The 22,303-nt window shown below is 37.0% G+C and overlaps 1 protein-coding gene and 1 pseudogene across 1 annotated transcript; both read left to right on the top strand.

The window, feature by feature from the left end:
- The first annotated feature begins 11,439 nt into the window (after positions 1 to 11,439).
- LOC149212516 (xanthohumol 4-O-methyltransferase pseudogene) lies at positions 11,440 to 11,772 on the top strand (annotated as a pseudogene).
- A 1,632-nt stretch (positions 11,773 to 13,404) lies between these two features.
- LOC149212515 (putative aldo-keto reductase 2) lies at positions 13,405 to 15,590 on the top strand. Its single transcript, XM_089391868.1, has 5 exons — positions 13,405 to 13,708; positions 13,808 to 14,002; positions 14,413 to 14,585; positions 14,679 to 14,781; positions 14,997 to 15,590. The coding sequence occupies exons 1-5, from the start codon at positions 13,487 to 13,489 to the stop codon at positions 15,342 to 15,344; spliced, it is 1,041 nt and encodes a 346-aa protein (XP_089247994.1). The 5' UTR covers positions 13,405 to 13,486; the 3' UTR covers positions 15,345 to 15,590.
- The last annotated feature ends 6,713 nt before the right edge of the window (positions 15,591 to 22,303 follow it).

The following is a 22,303-nucleotide window of genomic DNA, read 5'->3' as shown; positions in this document are numbered from 1 at the left end:
CTACCAGATTGCTCATTCATCCTGGTTTCACCTAGTACATTAAATCTGGGTTGATTCCTATTCATATTCCGATTGGTTTGACCTTTATACAATCCTTTGTTGTCTGTTCCCTTGTTCCCCTTGTGTCTAGGAACAAATTTACCTCCTTTTTTGTCAGCCCACCTCTTAACCATATCTCCCTTTGGTTTGTTTTTCTGATAGCAGATCTGTGCCTTACGAATAATTTCGTCCATGGCTTTTGGGTTGTCAAACTCTAGTCGTTATTTCATGAACAACGGAAGACTGCTGATAAACCGTTGCACTTTTTCTTTTTCTTCACGTATGTAAGGGACATACCGAATTAATGATGTAAACTTTGTTATGAATTCATCCATGGACATTTGACCCAGTCGGAGATAATGAAACTCTTTTCCTTTTTCGTCATAAAATCTTTCTATTAGATATTTTTCTTTAAAATATCTCTGAAATTTTTCCCAGGTTATGCTTTGTTCATAGACTCCGCGAACTATTTTTACTTCGTCCCACCACAATGTGGCTTTCCCTTGTAGCTGGAAAATGGCTAGAAGAGCCTTTAGATTATGGTCATACTGATACAACTAGAAATACTTGTTCATATTGATGAACCATGCTTCCGCTGCCTCTTCTTGTTCACCATCAAAGAGATGAGGCTTTATTTTTTGAAACTCACCTTGAAGTTCCATTTTCTGTCTCTTATGTGTCTTGTGATCAGACACATTATCTGATTCTTCTTCATGATTTTCGTCGCCACCTTTTGTCTCCACATTCTCAGTTCAAAACTCTTGTTCCCCTGTCATATTTCCGTGTTCGGTGCTACAGACTAGTTTCCTATGATTTTGTCTATCAGATAGTCTCTTCATAATATTTTCCTGCTCCTGCATCAGTCGTCCATTATCTGCCCTTAGCCCGACCATCTCATCTTTCAATTCTTGTACAGTCTCCATGATATCTGTATTGGTATTTCGTGGCTCATCACCCAGCTGCACCCATACCTCAGGAGTACCTTCTTGAAATGGTGTTGGTCCTACTCCCAGTACCGACCTATGTGGCAGATTCCTAGTTCTCCTCATGCTAGCTGCTTCTCTACTTCCTCTGTGCACATCACCAATGTTGTTATTTTCTTTGTTCTAGAGGTATCAGTTTTTGCAACCTGAGCGCTCTGATACCATATGTAACATACACATAAGTTAAAAATATATCATCATAAAAAAAAAATTAAATCTGTAAATAAAACATAACTATGTATAAATTCAAAGTAAATACCAAGACTGTAATTATATATTTAATTCCACATACAGAGTTACTGGTTATAACATAGTCTATTTAACTAAATTACAAACTTGGCCCAGCGCGACACATCGTGAATTTCATATCATTCATAATGTAATTACACTTAAAAACATAAGAGTGGGATTTTGTGTGACAGTTGTCCCTTCATCGATTTCAAGGAGTCTGCTCATGCTTGGCATTTAAGCCTGACTGTATAATTGTCTGACTTTTGTGCGTTAATAACACTACTACCTGTTCTCACACATTGCATTAATAACTTGGCTATCAATTCGGCCTAGGTGGAGAACTTTCCTGGTTGAAGCCTTTATGGCGGTACCACTCCACCGCTGTCCTCGGGACTGGCTTCAGATCGACAACTCTCCTTTGTTGTTTGGATCACATGGTGGTGATGCCTTCCCAGGTTTTTATGCCTTGACAAACTTGATGCATTTCTGTCATTCTTCCCTTTCGGGAGTTGGAGGTCGCAACTTAGAAGGGTTTCGCCATTCTCAAGTGCTCATGGGTGATATCACTCGAAATACACTGTAAAATTGTTTGTTGTTGTCAAATCATGGCTTTTGACTTTCTACGTCCTCTATGGCAGACGTATCGACTTCTGATTCAACTTTCTTCCGCGTCAAGGGTTTGCTCCGAAGTCACTTCATTAGGTAATATTCACGGTTCTTGACTGTTACCCTGTATTATTTTCCTGTGGGTGCCTTTCTATGACCTTTAACTGCCCCTGGCTTCTTGATAGGTGTTGTGGCCTCTGTTTTGATACTCTGCTACTATGAGGGTTTGCATAAGAAGTTCTAGCCAGGTAATGACTGTATTGTTTTTCCAAGATTTTGCATACAATTCTTGTTTTTATCGTTCAGTTTTCTTTCCCTATTAAACACCCCTCCCAGTTGGGGTGGAGGTTTTTACAGGTATTCATGCACTGCAAGGTACGCGAGTGGGAAATCTTGCTTGGAATGCGTTAAATCTCCTTCGGGCACTGCATTTCTTAAGTTTTCTTATAGTGTGGGGTTTCGGCTACCATAGGGCTTTGTTTGGTCTATACATAATTGTTTAATTTTGAAAGTACTAGACAAGCCAGCCCTTAAGGGCGACAAGCGGTGGCATAAATTACGATGGATTTCCTCTATGAAGATTTCTGTTTAAGTTATGAGTTTCAACAGTTTCTTCCGCTATCTTTGAAGCGAATGTATATTTTGTTTATTTTTCCAGAGAGATTTTAACCCGGCTTGTCCAATTCTACTGTTGGTTAGCTAGTTGTGTAGTTGTTTTTCCTGAGGACCTATTATTCTTAATATTATAATTTTCATTACGACTGTGTAATGCGTCGTGTTATTTAAATGTCAATAGTTCCTTGTTCTTTCGCTTCTTGTTATTATAGTTTAGCCAGTTTAATTATCGTACCATTTGCATTGATATGGTAAAGGGTATATGCCCAAACCGTGAGGGTAGTATAATGGGATTCTTCTAATCCTGTCGCGTACTATATATCTCGTTTTCAAAACATCTATTGTTTCCTTTATTCTATTTCATGAATGCTGAATCGATATGTTTATACCTGAATGCTTGTTTTGCTTCGTTTAGTAGTCTATTGTTCTTTAGAAGAGGAAATTTTGGTAGTTTATATTTATTCTTTGATAGTGGTATTCGATATTGAATCATACTAGTTTAAAACTGTTTTCCAATATAGAAATATGCTTATTTTAATTCTGCCATATGTTCCTTAATATGAACTTGTTAAAATTATTTCCAATACTGAAATACACTTGCATATATTCTTAATAAGAATTACTAACTTTAGATGGCAAATTCTTTTACCAGTTTATACTTAATTGTCAATAGCAAGGAAATTATTTACTGTGTACTACTACTATTTCCATTAATCCATTAATTTCCACTAGGAACCCTTTCTTCTTTTTTAATATGAGATCTTTCCTATACACATGAACCCTTTCTTCTTTTTTAATAGGAGATCTTTATGGTCTCACAACAATCTAGTCCACACGAGAGGAGGTAGCTATAGAACTCTGCCTTACATCACATCTCAGCACAGATTATCCTTTTCTCTTTTCTTCTCTTTCTTTTCTTCTTGATCTCAAATACCCCTATCCTCTTGATCTTTCTTGAGTAAATACCCAAGAATTAGTTAGGGCAAATAACTGTCTCTCTAACTACTTATAAGCAAAAAACAAAACAATATTTATAAATAAATGCTAATTCATTTTCCAACATAATTAATCCAAAAAACAATTTTATAATTAAAGAAATAACAAATTGTGTGATTTACATTAAATTAAATATTTACATAATTTGAGGATATCACACTTCTTATAACAAGAACTCTCACCATGAAATTGTTTTGTGTTGAGAGAATGTAAAGAAATGAACCCATGACTAATGATGAGATCAAGCCACTATTTCATATTTCAAATTTCAATTTGAATGGTGGCGGATGGATGGGTATTAGACATTGGGAAACAACAACATGGTTGGGGAGAGAAGACCTCACCGAAATATTATTTTATATTATTATTATTATTATTAGTATTATATTATTATCATAATAATATAATAATAATTACATTATTATAATATTATTTTTTGTAAAGATTGGCAGGACCATTCCATTTTCTATTAAATATAAATAAGTTTACACCACACAGATAAACTAAATGGCCTCAACTTGTCCCAAAGGGAAACCAAGTCTCTTGGCCACCGGTCAGTTGTATAAGCCATCCAAAAACAAAATTGCCTTAGTCTTTTTAGCGAGGCTAGATATGTCTCTACTTCATGACCAAACACTACATAACTAGATAAACTAATAATTGCAACATAGAATTTAAAAGCTATCTACATAAGACAAAATTATGCATGGGTGTTGTTCTAATCCTTCTTCTCCTCTGAGATAGATGCAACGGATGACGGGTCCTGGGCAAATTCACCAGGCATACCATACAACTCCAGGATGCAAGGGATATAGCGGTCTATTATGTCCAGCCGAATGTCCTGCTTATGAAACTGAAAGAGGATTTTCTCCATATCCTTCTTGTAATTTGGCAATCCTTGTAGTGTCACTGCCATCCCAACTGAAATTTGCTCCATAGCCTTGCTTAATAGGCTCTTCATGAGCCAATACAAGTACAAAGTTTTCTTAAACTGAGTGATTCTTCCGCGGGTGTTTCCCAGATCCGGGACTAAGGTCCTCTAGTTGTCCATCTCCTCCTCTGACGCACTGCCATGTTTCATTTCTTCTTCCCATTCTTCCAACAGCTTCTAGATGCCCTCATCTATCCCCTCACGGTAAGCTTCTACTGCCTCTGTTATGAGGTGTTCAATAGATTTTCTGCCCTTGCGTGGCTCCAATGTGTTCGACCCCTTATCTTGCCTAGGAGTCGGGCCTCTTCTGCCACATCCACGGCCTCACGTAGCACACGTCATACCCTGGTATTCTAAGCATTGATGACATCCACAGTAAGTTAGTTTGAAACACAGGATTGAAACAATACACCATGTCTTGCCTTGTTTCTCTTCACCACCCATTCTCGCCACAGTCTTGTTAGGGTGGGTCGGAGCCCACAGCCCCTAGTGGGGAAGGCCCTGGCCCCAGCCCCTTGAAGCTGTATTTCCCCCTCTCCAATTCTCGCGGCCATATGTAGGTTTACCGTCCCATACCCATGCCAAGCTCTCATTCCCCCCTTGCAATCTGCAATATACCAGCTATGGCTTGGGTTCCTATCCCCTATTGCCTCCGTCGTAGAACTCTTGCTGTTCATTTGCCCCCATCTATACTCCACTGCCCTTCCTGCGTTACCCTGTGACTGACAAGCTTCCCCCTCCCCTTGATGGCAGAGCACAACGCTTCCCAACCTAATTGTGGACAATTTCCCCCCCAACCGGCATGGGTTTTACCCATTTGACATAGGTAAAAGACGCAAAACTAGGCCATGCTGAGAAGTTTCCTAACCCACTGCCACCAGCAATTTCCTATCCCCCAGACATACCCCCTTACATCCTAGCTTAACCACAACAATACCATAATAACAAGTTTGAGGTGGAGCCGAATAACATACCTGGATTTCCCAGTTGTTCGACGACGACGGCCCTGGTTTTTCACGTTTCGACGCTCGCCACCAACTCTGAGCCACCACCCTTCTCCACAAACTATCGCACTAAGACTGCAGGTCGAAATGCCCCTCCATCCAATATACCTTGTCGTTCCTCAAGTCTCGCTACCTTTCCCACTTCCCCAGCTTGCCATCATATCAAAGGACACTGCACCCCCTGTGTCACACCCCTACACCTGCGGTAGTCTTTCAATTGCTTATAGCGAGGTGCGGCACTACCAATCGTTTTCTTTTCACCAATACTTACGATTGTAGACTACGCCTAGCATTCCACTTATCCTACTTAGTTTGTGTTTCGCAACCAAGTATTATTAATGTGTTCCTTTATACAAGTGAAAGCCCATAACATTCACATAAACAACATTATACAAGAGAAATGCACAACAGTATAAAGGGAGGGGCAACTCCCTACAATATGAGTCTGCCCGAATCAATATATTATACAATCTTCAATGTTACAAAGCTTTACAAGTTAAATCTTGGGAAACCCCAAATTTACACTTAGCCAATTTTCAACTTCGGCAAACTCAGTTTCCCAGCTCGTCGGCACCTCCTCACGGTCGCCGCACGACTCACCAACCCTTTATTCACCTCGTCACACGATCATGTTGTTTTCCCAACTTCGGCGCTCCTCCAAGTCGCCACACACAAGCGTCTCTGCACGAGTCGCACCTCTGTTCACAATCTCAACACTTCATCAAAATTCACACTATGCACACTTGCACGACGGGCGGGCACGCACCCGAGTCACCCAAGAACCTGTGCCAAGTCGTCGCACAAACCAGGCGCCCACCAATGTTTCACCGTTGGGCGCTCCCACACATCACCCGGGCGCCACACACTCTGTGCACGCCTTTCTCCAACTGGCGGGCGACCTTGCCCGTGCCCTTCACCCAAAACCGAGATATGTGTTTTACTTCCGTGCGGCCTTGCCCAAGAATGGGCGCATCTCCAAACTGCGCCTTCCTTCTTTGCTGCATCCACACCTTGTTCTGTGCACTCTCTTTCACATGAGCGAAGTCTTCTTTGTGTGTTGGATGAGCGATGAGTGATTGCTTGTCAAATGAGCTCCACGCACCAATTGTTTATACGGGTGGCAGGGCGAGTTAGCCTACCCGGCCGACTCGTCCTCCACGCCCTATGCACCCACACTTCATCACAATTCACCGTCGGCTTCGTGTCCAAGTGTGGTCGGCCTCCATAGCTTCTAAACCATGCTTCCATGCATATATAACAGCTCGCCCTCCTTTACCATGCGTTCATAACTCCACGCATACGCAAGTCTGAGCTCGCACTTCTCTTAAACCGCGCGCCCGAGGGATAACCAGCTCGTCGCACGAACGGAAGGATTGCAGGTCCTTACACCCTGCCTCGAGCATGTGGGGGGCGGAAGTATTAAGTGTCCGGGTACCCAACGTACCTACACCCATGTGCTCCAAGCGTCAGCCCGCATACCAATTGGGATTATTATTATATTATTATAATCATATAATAATAATAATATTATGAGTTATTATTATTATTAATTAATATTACTAATGTTATTATGAGTTAATATTATTATTATAATATTAATATAATAATCATATAAAATTATATATAAATATATAAGAATATGGTTGTTATTATTTATATAGTTATTAACAATCATAAATAGTTGGTGTTTAAAAAAATATATATAATAATTATTAATATGGTTAATATAAGTTTCTCTCTGTATATCAACTATATTGAAAAATGTAGTTGTATATATATTTAGGCCGATAGGCCTTCCTATGCATCAACAATCGTCAACACTTTTACCCTGTTCCATTGGATCAAGTGAGACACTTTCAACCATTGATTTGAAGTGTGACTGCTTTTTCCAAATATCGGTTGAGTTGCCTTACTGCTTTTTCCCATTCTTTTATGTCACTCTTGAAGATATTTTTACTGCTTTTTCCCTGCCAGTTGTTGTTGTTCTTCTTCCCTGGCTTTTGGCAAGCACTCTTAGCGACATACCCTGGATATCATTATTATACTTCGCTTATGAGCGGTCCTCGTGTATCCGTTAATTCCACATAATTAATAAAAATCGTAAGCATTTGATTTCAGTATGAAGCTGTCTTGCCTTCGATTCTCTTTAATTCAACATTATCATCAATTTGCAAGCGGTGAGGGTTCCAACTCCTCTCAATTCGCTGTCATTCTTTGAAAAATTTACAATAAACTAATGCTTATCACCATTTGGCTCCCTCTGCAAGTGGTTCTTGTTTTCCATTGTTCTTAATCCTAGATCCTCCTGTGTACTGCTTTTATTGTTGGTATTGTTTGTAAAACTCTGTTTAAAGCGGTTTTGTTTCACATCCTGTTTATTCCACACCGATCTTTTTTCATTTTTTAGTCTTGAGTTTATTGATTTTCATTGATGGTTATTTGTAAGTGGCTTTTGGTTTCAAACCCTGGCAAATCTATACCAGTCTTTGATTTGGAATTAATATTCTAGTTAATAGTAATAAAACATCTTGGCAGTCTGTCTTGGCTTTGAATCTTCTCAATTCCATGTTCGTCCTTTTGTTATTATGATTACCGTTATTGAGCTTCTCAAGGGTGTTGGTTTTGATTCCATGTTGTTGTTTGTATTGTCGTTATGCTAATTCTAGTGAAGTTACATTTACTAACTTATTTGACAATTTTTTGATGTGTGACAGTCTCTCGCCGAGGAAGCGAACGCTAGGTATGATAAGGTTGTCTTTAAAGTAGAGGATCTGGTGAGTAAAGCTGTCGATACAAGGCTGTTATATTACTTTTTAAATTGATTATATCTTTCAAAATTTGAATCGCTTGTTACTTGAATGACTGGAATTAAATAACGTGAAATCTTATTTGGTTGATTTTCACTAGGATGATTATGCAGCAGATGATGAGCTGTATGAAGAAAAATTAAAGAAGGAAAAATTAGCATTTTTTATGCTAGCAACATAAGATACAAACATTCTTTGACCAGCAACATTTATCCAGCTGTTTATGTCCAAATGTTTAAGCATGTTGGGAAGCCTTTGCATATTTTTCGTTGGGACAACATATCCTAGCATATTCGTTAAGATAATTTTCAAAGTCGTTTCGCACTGCATGCTGTTTTTTTAAACAATAATTTGGTAAAATTATATTAATATAAAAACTACAGCAGCAGCAGGAATGACATCACAGTTTTGTTCAACAGAGGTCAAATAACCATTAAACAGTCCCCAAAAAAATCCCAGCGCAGGCCCAAAACAGATTTCGGCTTTGTCCTTATACAAAACCATCCATTACTTCTCAACCTTATATATTCTATAATATATGCCTAAGATTCTTATAGTCCTGAAAAGCATAGAAATTAACAAAAAGCATTGGGATGAACTGCTTCTTCCAAGAATTCAAACCTGTACTAATTGGCTCAGGGTCCTGATTCACGTTTTCCATTTCCTTGTCAAGCTGGTGCAATGTTTCATCCTCCTTTGTCTCACCCTGGGATGAGTTGGCCAAGAATCTTTGATATGAGGCCACAGACTAATCCACCCATGCTGAAATTGAGTGCCAGATTTTGTTGGAGATTGCATTCTGCCTCCAAAACTGCCCGCTGTTGCTTCAGTTCCACAGGAGACCCCATGATTTCTGCAGCCTGAGGCGTAATCTGTCACTATTATTATCTCATGAATTTTTGAAGTAACATTGAGAAATTAGGATCTGTTGCAATGGATATGTTCCTTATGACTCCTGAGGAGTCTGCGAATTTCTTGAAGTTCTCTAAAATCGATCAGGCACCTAATCTGACCAATAACTTTTCCTATTATAAAATGCTCCATGTCGCCTGCAGTCCCACTCCCACACCACGTTTCCTGGTTCTTGAGGGTGCTCCAATATCCCATTTTCGAGAACTGGGAATGCTTCCGTGGATTCAGATCGAAGAACTGCAGATTGCCAGGTGGCACAGATGGGTCGGAGTGAAATACTGCTTTCTAGAAACTGACACCAGCCTGAAGCCAGTAGTATCCCTGTGTGCCAATATACCTCCAGCACGAAGGCTCCTCTGAAAACTTCCAGACTAACCAGCAGAAACCCAAACGACGACCAGAAGAAATCGATGAAATGTCTTACCAGGCGAGAACAACCGTATTCTCCCCCCTGCACTTCTCAAACAACATTGCCATTATTCCACTGTGAGCTGGAGAAAACCATAAACATGGACATAAGCATGCACATTGCAAGCCTAATGCATGCGAAGGAGGGACTCATGTCCCTTCACATAACTGCTTGGACACTTGGTGAAGTTACATGGGTTGTGAGCCATGTGATGGATTAAGTGCAGGGTTGTGAGCCATGTGACAGATTAATGGCTCCAAACCTTTCTAGTACTCTCCATTAATTAGGGAGTGACGGATTAAGTGCAGGGTTGTGAGCCATGACAGATTAATAGCTCCAAACCTTTTTAGTACTCTCCATTAATTAGGGAATGGTTTGTTGTACTTTCTAGTACTCCCTAAGCAAAATAGGTTTCTGTTGTACCTCTGGGTCCATGATGACCTTCCAACATCTGCCACCCCAGTGCATGCAGTTAACAGTCCTGTGTAGTTGATGTTGTCACATTTGACAGAGTTTGAATGAGTATGTTTCTAAAGTTACTTTAAAAGTTTCTTTATGAAGTCCGCTTCAACATATTTAGTCCAAACGTTGTTGGGTTTATTTAATCTTTATCAACAGTGTGTTCAAAATGCCCCGTATTAGGTGGTAGACGTTTGTAACTATGTCTTACGGTCCAACATTTTCTAAGCACTGAAGTACTTGTGCAGGTATGGAGATGGAGAGCCCACTGATAATGCAGCAAGGTTCTACAAGTGGTTCACTGAGGGGGTAAATTGTTAAACCTTTAACATTTGTTTAGATTACTGGTTCCTTTGGCTATTACGTTGGACTCTTTTAACGGGCTTATTGCCCCTTTTGTATGTTTGACCAGGGAAAAGAGAGAGGGCCTTGGCTTTCCAACCTTACTTATGGGGTATTCGGTTTAGGCAACAGACAATATGAGCATTTCAATAAGGTTTGCCTTTTATCTCTATTGCAAATTCCCATTTGAAATTTTCTTAAACATTAAACATAGAAAAAGATGATTATATCAAATGAAACTGTTGGCATTTTCAATCTTTGGACATTAGTTGGTCTGTATTGTTGTATTGTTACATTATGTATGAAATTGGTTTAGGGTTTGCCTGTCATTTGTTGTCATTTTCATTTTTAGATTGATATGAAGATGTTAAAAGAATGGTTGTGTCAAATAAAACATGAATATTGGTCTTCTATTAACATTTCATCTTTTCTTATTATCATATTATTGCATAAACATTATTTTGCGGTTGCTTTCTTCTTCACGGTATGTATGGTTATTTCATGTTTTAACTTTTGACATGAAGTTTCTTTGGACACTGTAGGTTGCTTGCACAGTAGATGAAGCATTAAGTGAACAAGGTATCAATCTTCAACCAAACTTTAAAAAAAATGTCATATTTAAAATCACAAGGCTATGCGGCCTTGTTTGACATTTGAGACATCAAATCATCATGCTAATTTCTCATTTCTGTTTATGCTAATTTAATAATCCTATTGGCTTTTCGAAATTTGACTTCCATTCTCTGATTTGCCTCGAGAGGTTGGGCTTGTAGAGGAGACAATTGAGGCAATGTTGCGGCGTTATCCTTCCATCAAAGGCATCAACTACGACCTCCCTCATGTTGTGGCCACCGCTCCCCATCTCCCAGGTTACTAACAACACCTTTGCTTCATCAATGGTATATATGCATAACAATCTTATATAAATGTATGTAAATAGGTGTGGAGCACATGGGAGGAGACATGTTTGAAACCGTGCCCTCTACGGACGCCATATTCATGAAGGTAAGTCTTGAACTTGCTGAGCTGTCATGTAATTCAATTAGAATGAGCTGAGAGCATGTTTTGACTATACAATTTGTTTGTGCGATGTCATCAATGGATCATGCATGACTGGGGCGACGAGGACTGTATCAAGATGCTGAAGAGCTGCATGAAGGCGATCCCAGAGACGGGGAAGCTCATTATTGTTGACATAGTGGCGCTGGACTCTAATCACAGAGGCAGTGATAATAATAATGGTGGCCAGAAAGAAAAGCCGGTTCTGGATCCTAATTTAGTTCTAGTATTTGATCTGGTAATGGTGGCGCACTGCTCTGGTGGGAAGGAAATAACAGAGAAAGAATGGAAAAAGATTTTTTTAGAAGGTGGATTCGGTCGTTATAAAATAATCACCATTCCTTATTTCCAGTCTGTGATTGAAGCGTTTCCTTCTTGATTATATGCTCTTTATGGGCTCATTTTTAGTATTTACAGTGTTAAAATGCAATCAAATTATTGTATTTACAAAATAAACGAAGATTTATCAAGGCCTTATGGAGACATGAAACATCTGTAGCTAGTGATTTTCTTTAGTCTTACCTTGCACTCCTGAGAAGACAATGCATTAATGGGTCATGGGACGCTCCTCATCTCCTTCGGAGACATGGAGGATCCGTAGAGAGTGCTGTCCTTTTGTCTTACCTCTCTCTGAGTAGATAGTGTATTAACGGGTCAGGGATTTTGTTTTTTGTGGTTCTGTTATGGCTCATGAATGGATGTGTTTATGGATTGAAATTTAAGGAAAATATGGGTTCATTGTAGCATATGAATGGGATGCATCCAAACATTGAAATTTCAAAAGTTGGGTTTATTGTGCATATGAAATGGCATGTGTTCATGCTTTTGAAATTTTACTCAAAGAAAAGAAAATATGGATTTGGTATTGCATATGAATGAGATGTATTCTTCGTATATGCTTAGCCATCTATAGAGGTTTCTTGATTTTGGGTAATTAACTTATCCTCTTGATTTTGGGTAATTAACTTACTCTAAAATGAAATAAGACATTCAATGTGTTCCTTTAATATAGATATAAACAAAACCTCTAAAAAAAGTAATTGCATAATGATCCAGTCCAAGAAAACAAGGTTTTCCACGAACCAATTAACTCTTCGAGAAAAATTCAACAATTCCAATTTAATAATCCTATTGGCTTCTCTTTGTACCTTTTGGGACAATTGCTAGTTTATATAAGGTATGGGCTTATATCAACCACATTTACTAATATGATTGTAATAATTTATACCTACCAATCTCCCAAAATATCTCCCAAAATATTATAATGACTTGAAAGCCTAATGAGTGATACTTTATGAATAACCCCATGTTGATTTAATGATTCTTCATGCACACTTCGCCGGATGACTAACGCCATGACGATTGATTCGGCATTCAGTCAGCAAAAAACAATTGATGTTATACCAGATGGATTGAAAGCCGTGATGAATTGAACTTGGTCCGTTTAACTTTAGAAGCCGTGATGAATTGAACTTCGTCCGTTTAACTTTAGACCACTGTCAGATGACGAACGCCGTCAACGCGGTGACGGACTGAATACAAATGAATTATTATTACGCGACATATACAACTCTATATATTGATGAACTCGCCTGCCTCCATCTACATCTAGCACGCTAAGGACCAACGAGAAGAAGCAGTACTATATTACCGGATCGATTGATTGAGTGCCATGACGATTGATCCTGCATTCATTGAGCAAAAAACAATTGAAAGCCGTGATGAATTGAACTTTAGACCACTGTCAGATGACGAACTGATTACAAATGAATTATTATTACGCGACATATACAACTCTATATATTAGAAGGAGATTCATGATCAACATCAATTTTTTTTAAATGAGACCAATCCAGCGATTAGTCAAAGGAAAGACCAATTCATCGTACACCACATTGATGATTTCGAACGTCCTGATGGATTGATTTCTTACGGCATTGAACTGGCAGGGCAGGTACGTATACATATATCTCCATCTATATATATATATATATATATATGTGGGGGTGAACTCGCTGAGGGCGAAGGAGAAGGAACGGTTCTATCTTACCGGATTGATTGTTTGAGTGCCGCACAGAGAGCAGAGCAGAGCAATGGCGGGATTACCATCAGTGGGCAGATTACGTTTGGGATCACAAGGATTAGAAGTATCAGCATTGGGGTTAGGTTGCATGGGCATGTCGGCCTTCTATGGCCCTCCAAAGCCCGACCAAGAAATGATATCTCTCATCCGCCATGCCGTCTCCAGAGGTGTCACTTTTCTTGATACTTCGGATATTTATGGCCCTTTCACCAACGAGATCCTCGTTGGAAAGGTAGGACTGTTGTATGGGGTTTTCTCTTTCCTTGTAATTGCAATTATCTAGAGCTTACCCAATTTGATAGAATTTTTACCTACGGTATGTTGTTTGCAGGCCATTAAAGGAATTAGGGAGAAAGTCCAATTAGCCACAAAGTTTGGGGTAACACATGATGGAAAACCCGAGATTCGAGGAGATCCCGCATATGTTCGTGCCGCCTGTGAAGCAAGCTTGAAGAGACTTGAAGTGGATTTTATCGATCTTTATTATCAACATCGTATTGACACTAAAGTCCCCATTGAAGTTACGGTATGTGCTGTTGCAATAGCTCTGGTTTACTTCTCGAATGATTCTGGATTTCAGGTTTACTTCTGGAATGATTCTGGATTTCAGAATGGATTTCAGGTTTACTTCTGGAATGATTCTGGATTTTAGAATGGAGGCTTATGTGAAAAAAGCAATTCTGTTTTAGCATTTAGGAATTGCTCATATTGAAGTTTTTATGCTCAAAGTTTTTGGCTATCAAGTATGACTCATCTTCATCTTCAGCACAGAGATAGTTATCTCATCTTCCAGACAGAAATGAACATCACTTAATGGCTCGAAACGTCCACCATAAAACATCATATGGGAGAAGCAAAATCTCTCTGTAACTTTCTTGTCCTGTCCTTTTAAATACCGCCGTTTGATGTGGTGCTTTTTGTGTCCATCTGTGACAGATTGGAGAGCTGAAAAAATTAGTTGAAGAAGGGAAAATAAAGTACATCGGACTTTCGGAGGCGTCCCCATCGACAATTAGAAGGGCTCATGCTGTTCATCCTATAACAGCAGTTCAGTTAGAGTGGTCTTTGTGGAGTAGGGATGTAGAAGACGAAATTATTCCCACCTGCAGGTATTATCAGGCGTGGTCATGTTAGGATTTGCCATATTGTTACCAGCATTGTAATATGAATCACTAACTAACATATTAAAATTCTAATTGCAGGGAACTTGGTATTGGAATTGTGCCATACAGCCCTCTCGGGCGGGGTTTCTTTACTTCTGGTGGAAAGTCAGTTGAAAATTTAACCAATGATGACTTTAGAAAGGTATACTTGTGCTTATGTATATTTTAAATTTAGTATTAAAGAAAAATATTAATAATGTAGGAAAAACTATCTTGTTGGATATGAAGTTGAAGGAAATTCATTATTAGTTCATTTTCATAATATTATAGAATTTCTATTAGTGCATTGCTGAAACTACATTTTATTGTTCGTTGGAGGGTTTTTTGAATTTTATAAAAAATTGATGTTTTGTACAGACAATGCCAAGGCTTACAGAAGAGAATCTTGAAAAGAATAAGGTGACTTTTGCAAAGATAGCTGAAATAGCTTCCAGCAAGGGATGTTCTCCGGGTCAACTTTCACTTGGTTGGATTTTTCATCAGGGAAATGATATTTCACCCATTCCTGGAACCACCAAAGTGAAGAATTTAGAAGAAAATATTGGTGCTCTTTCTGTGAAGATCACACCTGATGAGATGAAGGAAATAGAAAATATATTATCCAATTATGGATTCTCAGGAAATCGATATGCTGATGATCTCCAGGATTTCACGTGGATGAACTCAGAAACACCTCCTTTCTCTTCATGGAAGGATGCCGTCTGATAATTTTTAACATTGTTTTCTGCGAACAAAGCGAAATCGTCAATATCGTAAGAAGTTGAGTGTATCCCATTCATATAATAGCGACGTTGTGCGTTGTATCTGCTAGAGACAACCTTACTGTAAGGGCTTTTGTCCCATTTATTTAATAAATAAGTATTGGTTACAATATTGATCTCGATGGAGACATCATGGAAACAAGCTTCTCGTCAATATTGGTATTAGACATAATGTACAAACATTTCTTGCAAGTATCGGTAGTAAACACAATGGAGAGGAGTTTCTTCTAAGTTTTGGTACTTATTATGTTAATAGACTTTTTCATTTTGGGAAAAAAAAAATGGAGGGGTAAGATTGAGAATTAATATTTGATAAAATATTTTTATTTTGAAAATAAGATGTACAGTATAAGATTGGATGGGTATGTTTTCTTTATTTTTATTATCAAATAATTTAGTTATTAAGATGGGATTAAAATGTGTGATAGATAAAGATAGGTGTAGTTGATATATAAAATATAATTTATTATTAATTGAGGTTGTTGATAGATTTATGACCTGTTTCATAGTTAATTAAGATGGGATTAAAATGTGTGATAGATAAGATAGGTTTAGTTGATATATAAAATATAATTTATCATTAATTGATGTTGTTGATAGATTTATGAGGTGTTTCATAGTTAATTATGGGTGAGATGATGTTAAGTTAGTATTGATAATTTTTGGTATAATTAATTTCTAATTTATTTTTTAAAATAAATTGTCATTTTTCCAAATAAATTGTATTTTTTGGTAGTTGGAAAAATAGTTGAATAATTTTTATTTTTTTTATATATATATATATATATATATTTCGTTTTTAATATGTATGTTGATTTTTTTAGATTGTGCATCATATGACAAGGGATATTTAAAGGTTAAGAAACTAATGATGTTATTAATAAATATTTTTTTAAGAAAAATCTTTTTACAATGAATAATTATTTTTGAAAAAAACAATAAAAAGATTGATCTTTTTTGGGTGAATACTATTATCATTAGAAACTAAAATTACACGGTGTAGCATATATCCTCAAGTTAGCTGTTATGGGGGAGAATAAAAGTACAGTCTTCATAAAGATGAGAGAGGTAAATCAATTTTTACATAGCCAAAAAGAAAATGACTAGGATAGAGAAATTGACCTAAATAGCCATTTACAAAGTTAACTAAAAAAAATATGAAATCCATCTCCAATATCATAAAATATCTAAACCGAAGGATTTGTATCTAATGTTGGCATATGAATGGGTGCATTTCAGCTCTCTCTAGTGCCACCAACTCTTGGAGGAATAACAAGGTGTCATTAAATCCTTTCCATTCTCTTGTCCATATGCCTATGATGCTTGTACAAGTGTTCAAGAGAGTGCATGATATCCATACATTTCTTGTCCTAGTCTAAAAGCATCCAACACAATAAAAATTCCATCTACCTAATTCCAATATACGTATATATGTATTGATTGAGCATTCCCCTTGTGTGTCTTGTATCTGGTATCCAAGCAGTCCATTCAATCAACAACTTCATGTTTGAGAGAGCAGTCTTATGAGAGGATGTTTATCCCTTAGATTAAAAGAGTCCTTCTTGAACTTTCACTAGAGTAAGCTATTGATACATGTTGCATATGAGCGTAGCATCTATGGGCTAGCTCTTGACAATAAGCGGCCCCTCTTCGGACTTGAGCCTGGTGACATGTTATGGTGGTTGGGCATGCCAGAAAAAGGAATCCAAAAAATGACCAATATTAGCCTTGTTTGTGAGAGTTGCAAACGTACAACCCAAAAACAACTCCACCCATGAACCAAACCTCCAAATTTCCTACGACTAAGAAAGGTAATATACAATACCACCACCCCCATAATTATAGTCTAGCTTACACCACTCATAAAGACAGTAGCACACCTACGAAGCCACCTTTTGACAGAAGAAAATCCTTCATGCCAACAAGTATTCAACTCTGGTTAGAGAGAGGGTGAGTCAATAGCACCAAAATAAAACAACAAACGTGATAGGAAGCTGAGAGAACTACCCCAATAATTTCTCAAAGATAGAAATAGAAGGCCTTGAAAATGAAAAACAACAGAGCGACTTACTAGTCATGATTTCACCATCCAAAACAACCCATCACCAATATAAGAACACGAAAAGGCAAGCACGTGACTGAGTATGGGATAAACTCTAGGAAAGAAGTGAAACAACATGGGTCTGATAGGGTGGAAGACGAGGGTGAAAATCTTAGGAGCAAAATGGGGGAATGGGCATAGAAAATCACTTAGGGATTTGTCAAATAGTGAAAGAGGAAAGCTCAACTTGGAATAACTAGCATGAAAAAACAAGGATAGAAATGGAAACAACCACCACTCTCATTTACATGCCACACAAAGGCCCCTGAAGTAATTCCAAATTAACTTAAAAAAAGGAATGAAAGGGAGAAACATATCAATACTAGTTATTCGGTGTAGCTAAACTAATTGGAAGAGGATGCTAGATGTATGCAAAAAACATATCATTTTAAATGCCCTCACTTGTTGTCATTTTAAACACCCTGATTGCTAGCGGGGTGGATGCAACCTCCACCACTTGATTCCATCTGTATGTAGCCAAGAATCCAACATTCCACTTCTAAAAATTTAATAACTAGAGAAATTATTACATCTCCTTCCATCTCATGAATGCACCATCTTCTCTCACTATTCATAGCATGTTGTCTTCACCTTCCCCTAAAGGATAATAAATTTCAATGTATATCCATTATACACATATGATGGGTGCATTAAACTTCGCTAGGGATGGCTTCCACGTCTCCCAACTTATTTTCCATCTCCCCCTGCCCCACCACCTATACAATGTTTGTCACCCCATCCATGACTCTATAGTTCTTCTTAGATAATTACCAATAAGCCACCTTCAAATGAAAATCTTGTAGGAGATTCCAATTTTAAGCCAACTTGGAAGAGGATTCTAGACATCCATGGTTCACTATAGACATTCATACTTTTTGGACTATGCTAGGTACCTTGGGGTCCATTTTCATCATTTATGGGTCCCCTCACGTTTGTTAGTGGTATACCTTAATGATCAGAGGTTAGACGATTTCTACCATGTTTGACATTCGCTCATTTATTCATATTTTGTAGATTTGTACCATCAAGGTTGAGTGGAAGACCTTGGGTTATGGACATCTCACTCTTATATGGAACCCTTCATAATTTGTGTTTGAGTTACATATCATTATATGTACTTTGAGAGCTACTCTTGGAAACATGTTCTATATGCCTCAATAGCCCCGCTAATGTAAAATGTGGCAGTGATCACATTGTTTTTACTAGTGGTTATGATCTTTTGGTTTGTCACATAGATCCATGGTGTATGTCTTGTGGCCATGTACTAGCACTAAACTATAACATTGATCACAATGCTTTTATTGGTGGCTATAATATTTTGGTTTGTCACATAGACATATTGTGTATGTCTCATGGCCATGTACTAACATTTCAAGTCAATATAGTTAGCAATGTGATTATGAGAAACAAAATCTAACTAATTTTCCTAGGCATTAATATGTCACGTCATTAAATTATTTATTTCGCATCAATTTTAAAAATTTAAATGATCCAATCAAATTCAATGCATAGTTAGTAACCATGGCACTAAATAAAATTATTTAATTATAATAACAAAATGTTTCTCATTGTTTGGTTATTGAAGCTACAATTTGAATGTTGTGAATGATAAGTGAACTCTATGAATGAGACGTACACTCTTATTAGTTTAAATTTAAGACCATAGTTAAAAGTTTAGAATAAGTTTCTTCTAAACATATATATGCCCACATCTAGATTTTCTTCATTCAGTGCACGAAACAAGATTGATTGAATATTAGCGATATCTAATATGCATTTCTCATGGTTGCTTCTTCGATAACATTTGCAATATATTATTCCAGGTATGATCACATACTCTATAATTTGTAAAGTTCGATTAAATGTGCCCGTGCAACTATGAATTGAGATATTATAAATCATTTTGTATACAAATTACTTCAAAGAAATGTTTATTATGGATTTAAAGTTGTTTCTCTTTTACTTTGCAGGATTGAATTGAGATATTATAAATCATTTTATATACAAATTATTTCAAAGAACTGTTTATTATGGATTTAAAGTTGTTTCTCTTTTACTTTGTTCCTGCAAAAACTCTGTCTCGGAGAGCAAGTAATAATAAAACGCTGTCTTGGAGAGCACGTAATAATAAAAGTCTATCGCCACTTGACGATCATTGTCTTGGAAAACTATAAATACACAACGAAATAGCTTGCCCAGCACGTAATACAAGTCTATGTAAACCTACCAATTAGACTTTCTTTCTGGTTTTCTCGCTTATTCAAATATATCGTAATACACATTAGTTTTTTAATCAATTTTCAGCAGCGTCGTCTTTTTGAAAAAATATTTTTGGCTGTCTGGAAAATCAATGAAAAATAATTTTCTGCCAATAGAATAAATCAGGCAGTTTATAAAACAATTGCCGCCCGGCAGTGAAATGCCAACTCGGCCTGCCGCATGTATTATGCAGTGGATATTATTATTATGTATGATTTATTATGCCTACCGCAAGTATTATGCTATTGCTTTTCTCCTCACAAAAATGTAGTTGGTCAGTGATTTGCTATTTATCATTTTGATGTTATCTGTTATTAATAAAAAGATAAATATTGAGTTTGTTGTTTAATAAAAAATTAAATCTAAATTTAAAAATACACCTTTAATAAATTTAATAAAATTTTTTATCAATATAATAATGATTATTTATTTTAAATTTAATATTTTATAATTATTTTAAATTATTTAATTTTAGAAATATTGTGTAGGATGTGATCATGTAACTTTATTATTTATTTTAAATTTAATATTTTATAATTATTTTAAATTATTTAATTTTAGAAATATTGTGTAGGATGTGATCATGTAATTTTGTTTTACACTATGTTAGAGGATTTTTGCTGGTCTAGGAAATAGTTGTGTATTATTTAATTTTATTTAATGATATAAATATAAATTTTATAAAATTTTAATATAATAAATAATAAATTAATTTTTATAATTCAAGAAATTAATAAATAATATAATTTTTTTATTAATAAAATTTAAATCAAATAAATAATCTAAAATAATATTGTCAATAAAATTAAATCAATTAAAATAATTTTGATTCAAGATAATATTGTAGTTAATTGAAGAGAATGTTGAAAATATAATGAAAGATGTTTGGTTCTTGATGATCGTTAGAGTTACTTTGGGAAAATATTGGATAGATCACAAATATTAATTTCAACATTCGAATCAAATAATTTAATTAAAATAGAAGAAATGAGGTGAGCATCAATTTTATCCAAACAGAACCACAAGTTTGTCAACATCTTTTTGGCATCGTCCATGGAGGAGAAGAATTTCTACTTCTCTACTTGTTTTTCTCTCAGTACCAAACCCAATAGTGCCTTCATTTTCCTATGAAGTGAAACTACATTCAAGTACTTCTTTCTACCCCTCATGTGCTTAAGGTCTAGCACCCACCCTATGAGGTCGTCTAGCAATTTAGAGTCAACATAGAGTGTCTCTCCTCCCTAACTTCTATCTCTAAATCCCTTATCGCCTCACAAGCTTCTCGTCGAATTTCGTTGAAATGTGTCCCCATAGAGTCATGAGCAAAGAGCCTCACCCCCTCCGTCCAAGTTGAGTTTTGTCATCACCACTCCTACTTCTCTATCTTTTTCTTTTCAAATGACTCTAAGTCATGAAGAGACAATTCTAGATTCCCATGGCAATTTACCCTACTTACAAAAGGACACACAAATTGAAAGAAATCCTCCTCAACCAGGTCCAAACACTAGCACACAATCTCATCACAATAACACAAAACAAAGCCCTGAAACCTAGATGAAAATCCACCAAAGAAAGAAGAAGGTGACTCAAAGTCATCTACAAACTCATTTCCCTCCACCATTGGATAGAAAAACACCACCCCAAGACTGCGGACCTACATGGACCCAACGAATAGAGACCCAACTTCAAACCTCACTCACAAACCTAGACTTAATAAGAAAATAAAATTTCCCACGCTAGTCACTGCCACGAAATCCAATTGAAGCCACCACCAACATTGTTAAGGTGATACAAACCTGGACAAAAAATAACCTTAGAAAAATCAATAAAAATATATGACTTCAAGAGGTAATTGACATGCCATGGTTGAGACACACACCCTTTACAACTAAATTTACCACATAGACCAAATAGGACATCAACCAAAAGCAGGAAAAATACTGGAGCAGATGAAATTAACTTACTGTTCGAATGTTGCAACCCAAATTGAGATGGTTTGAATTCCGCCATCCAGTGTGACCCAAATGCAAAAGCCACCACTACCTCTGCTCACGAGAGAGCAATAAACACCATAATTCCTCTCCACCTTGTGCGAAACACCAAATCTTTCCACACTAGGGTTGTTTCCCACCTCACCTTCTCAGACAAGAAGCTCCAAGAGGTCGAGGTCTTACCCTCGACTCTCACTCTCTCTTCACAAAAAAACTCACCAAATCTTCATATCATTACAAAATACCTCAAAGAAAAGTATATTTGAATGTGAAGTACCCACCGTGTACCTGTTAGCTCTGCTAATTTATTCAACTGTTAAGGCTCAAAGGCAGCTTGGCCATCTGTTTTGTGCTTGAAGGAGGCTCGCATCAGTTCGTTTCCTCACTTTCCCTTCATTCGCCTTATTTTCCCTTAACCCCTTCATCTCCGTTTTTCTACCAAAATCCTTGGTAAAACCCTCAACACTAAAATTTTAAAGCTATATGATTCCGCACCCCAAAAACAAACATTATCCGACCATCTGGTGCTTTCCCTGTCACATGAGTCACATA

This window comes from Pinus tabuliformis, chromosome 1_1, assembly GCF_031772625.1.
Source record: "Pinus tabuliformis cultivar Carrire ecotype Pingquan chromosome 1_1, CPIR1, whole genome shotgun sequence".
In the NCBI taxonomy this organism is placed as follows: domain Eukaryota; kingdom Viridiplantae; phylum Streptophyta; class Pinopsida; order Pinales; family Pinaceae; genus Pinus; species Pinus tabuliformis.
The sequence above is the reverse complement of the archived record's forward strand: the minus strand, read 5'-3'. Positions and strand labels throughout refer to the sequence as shown.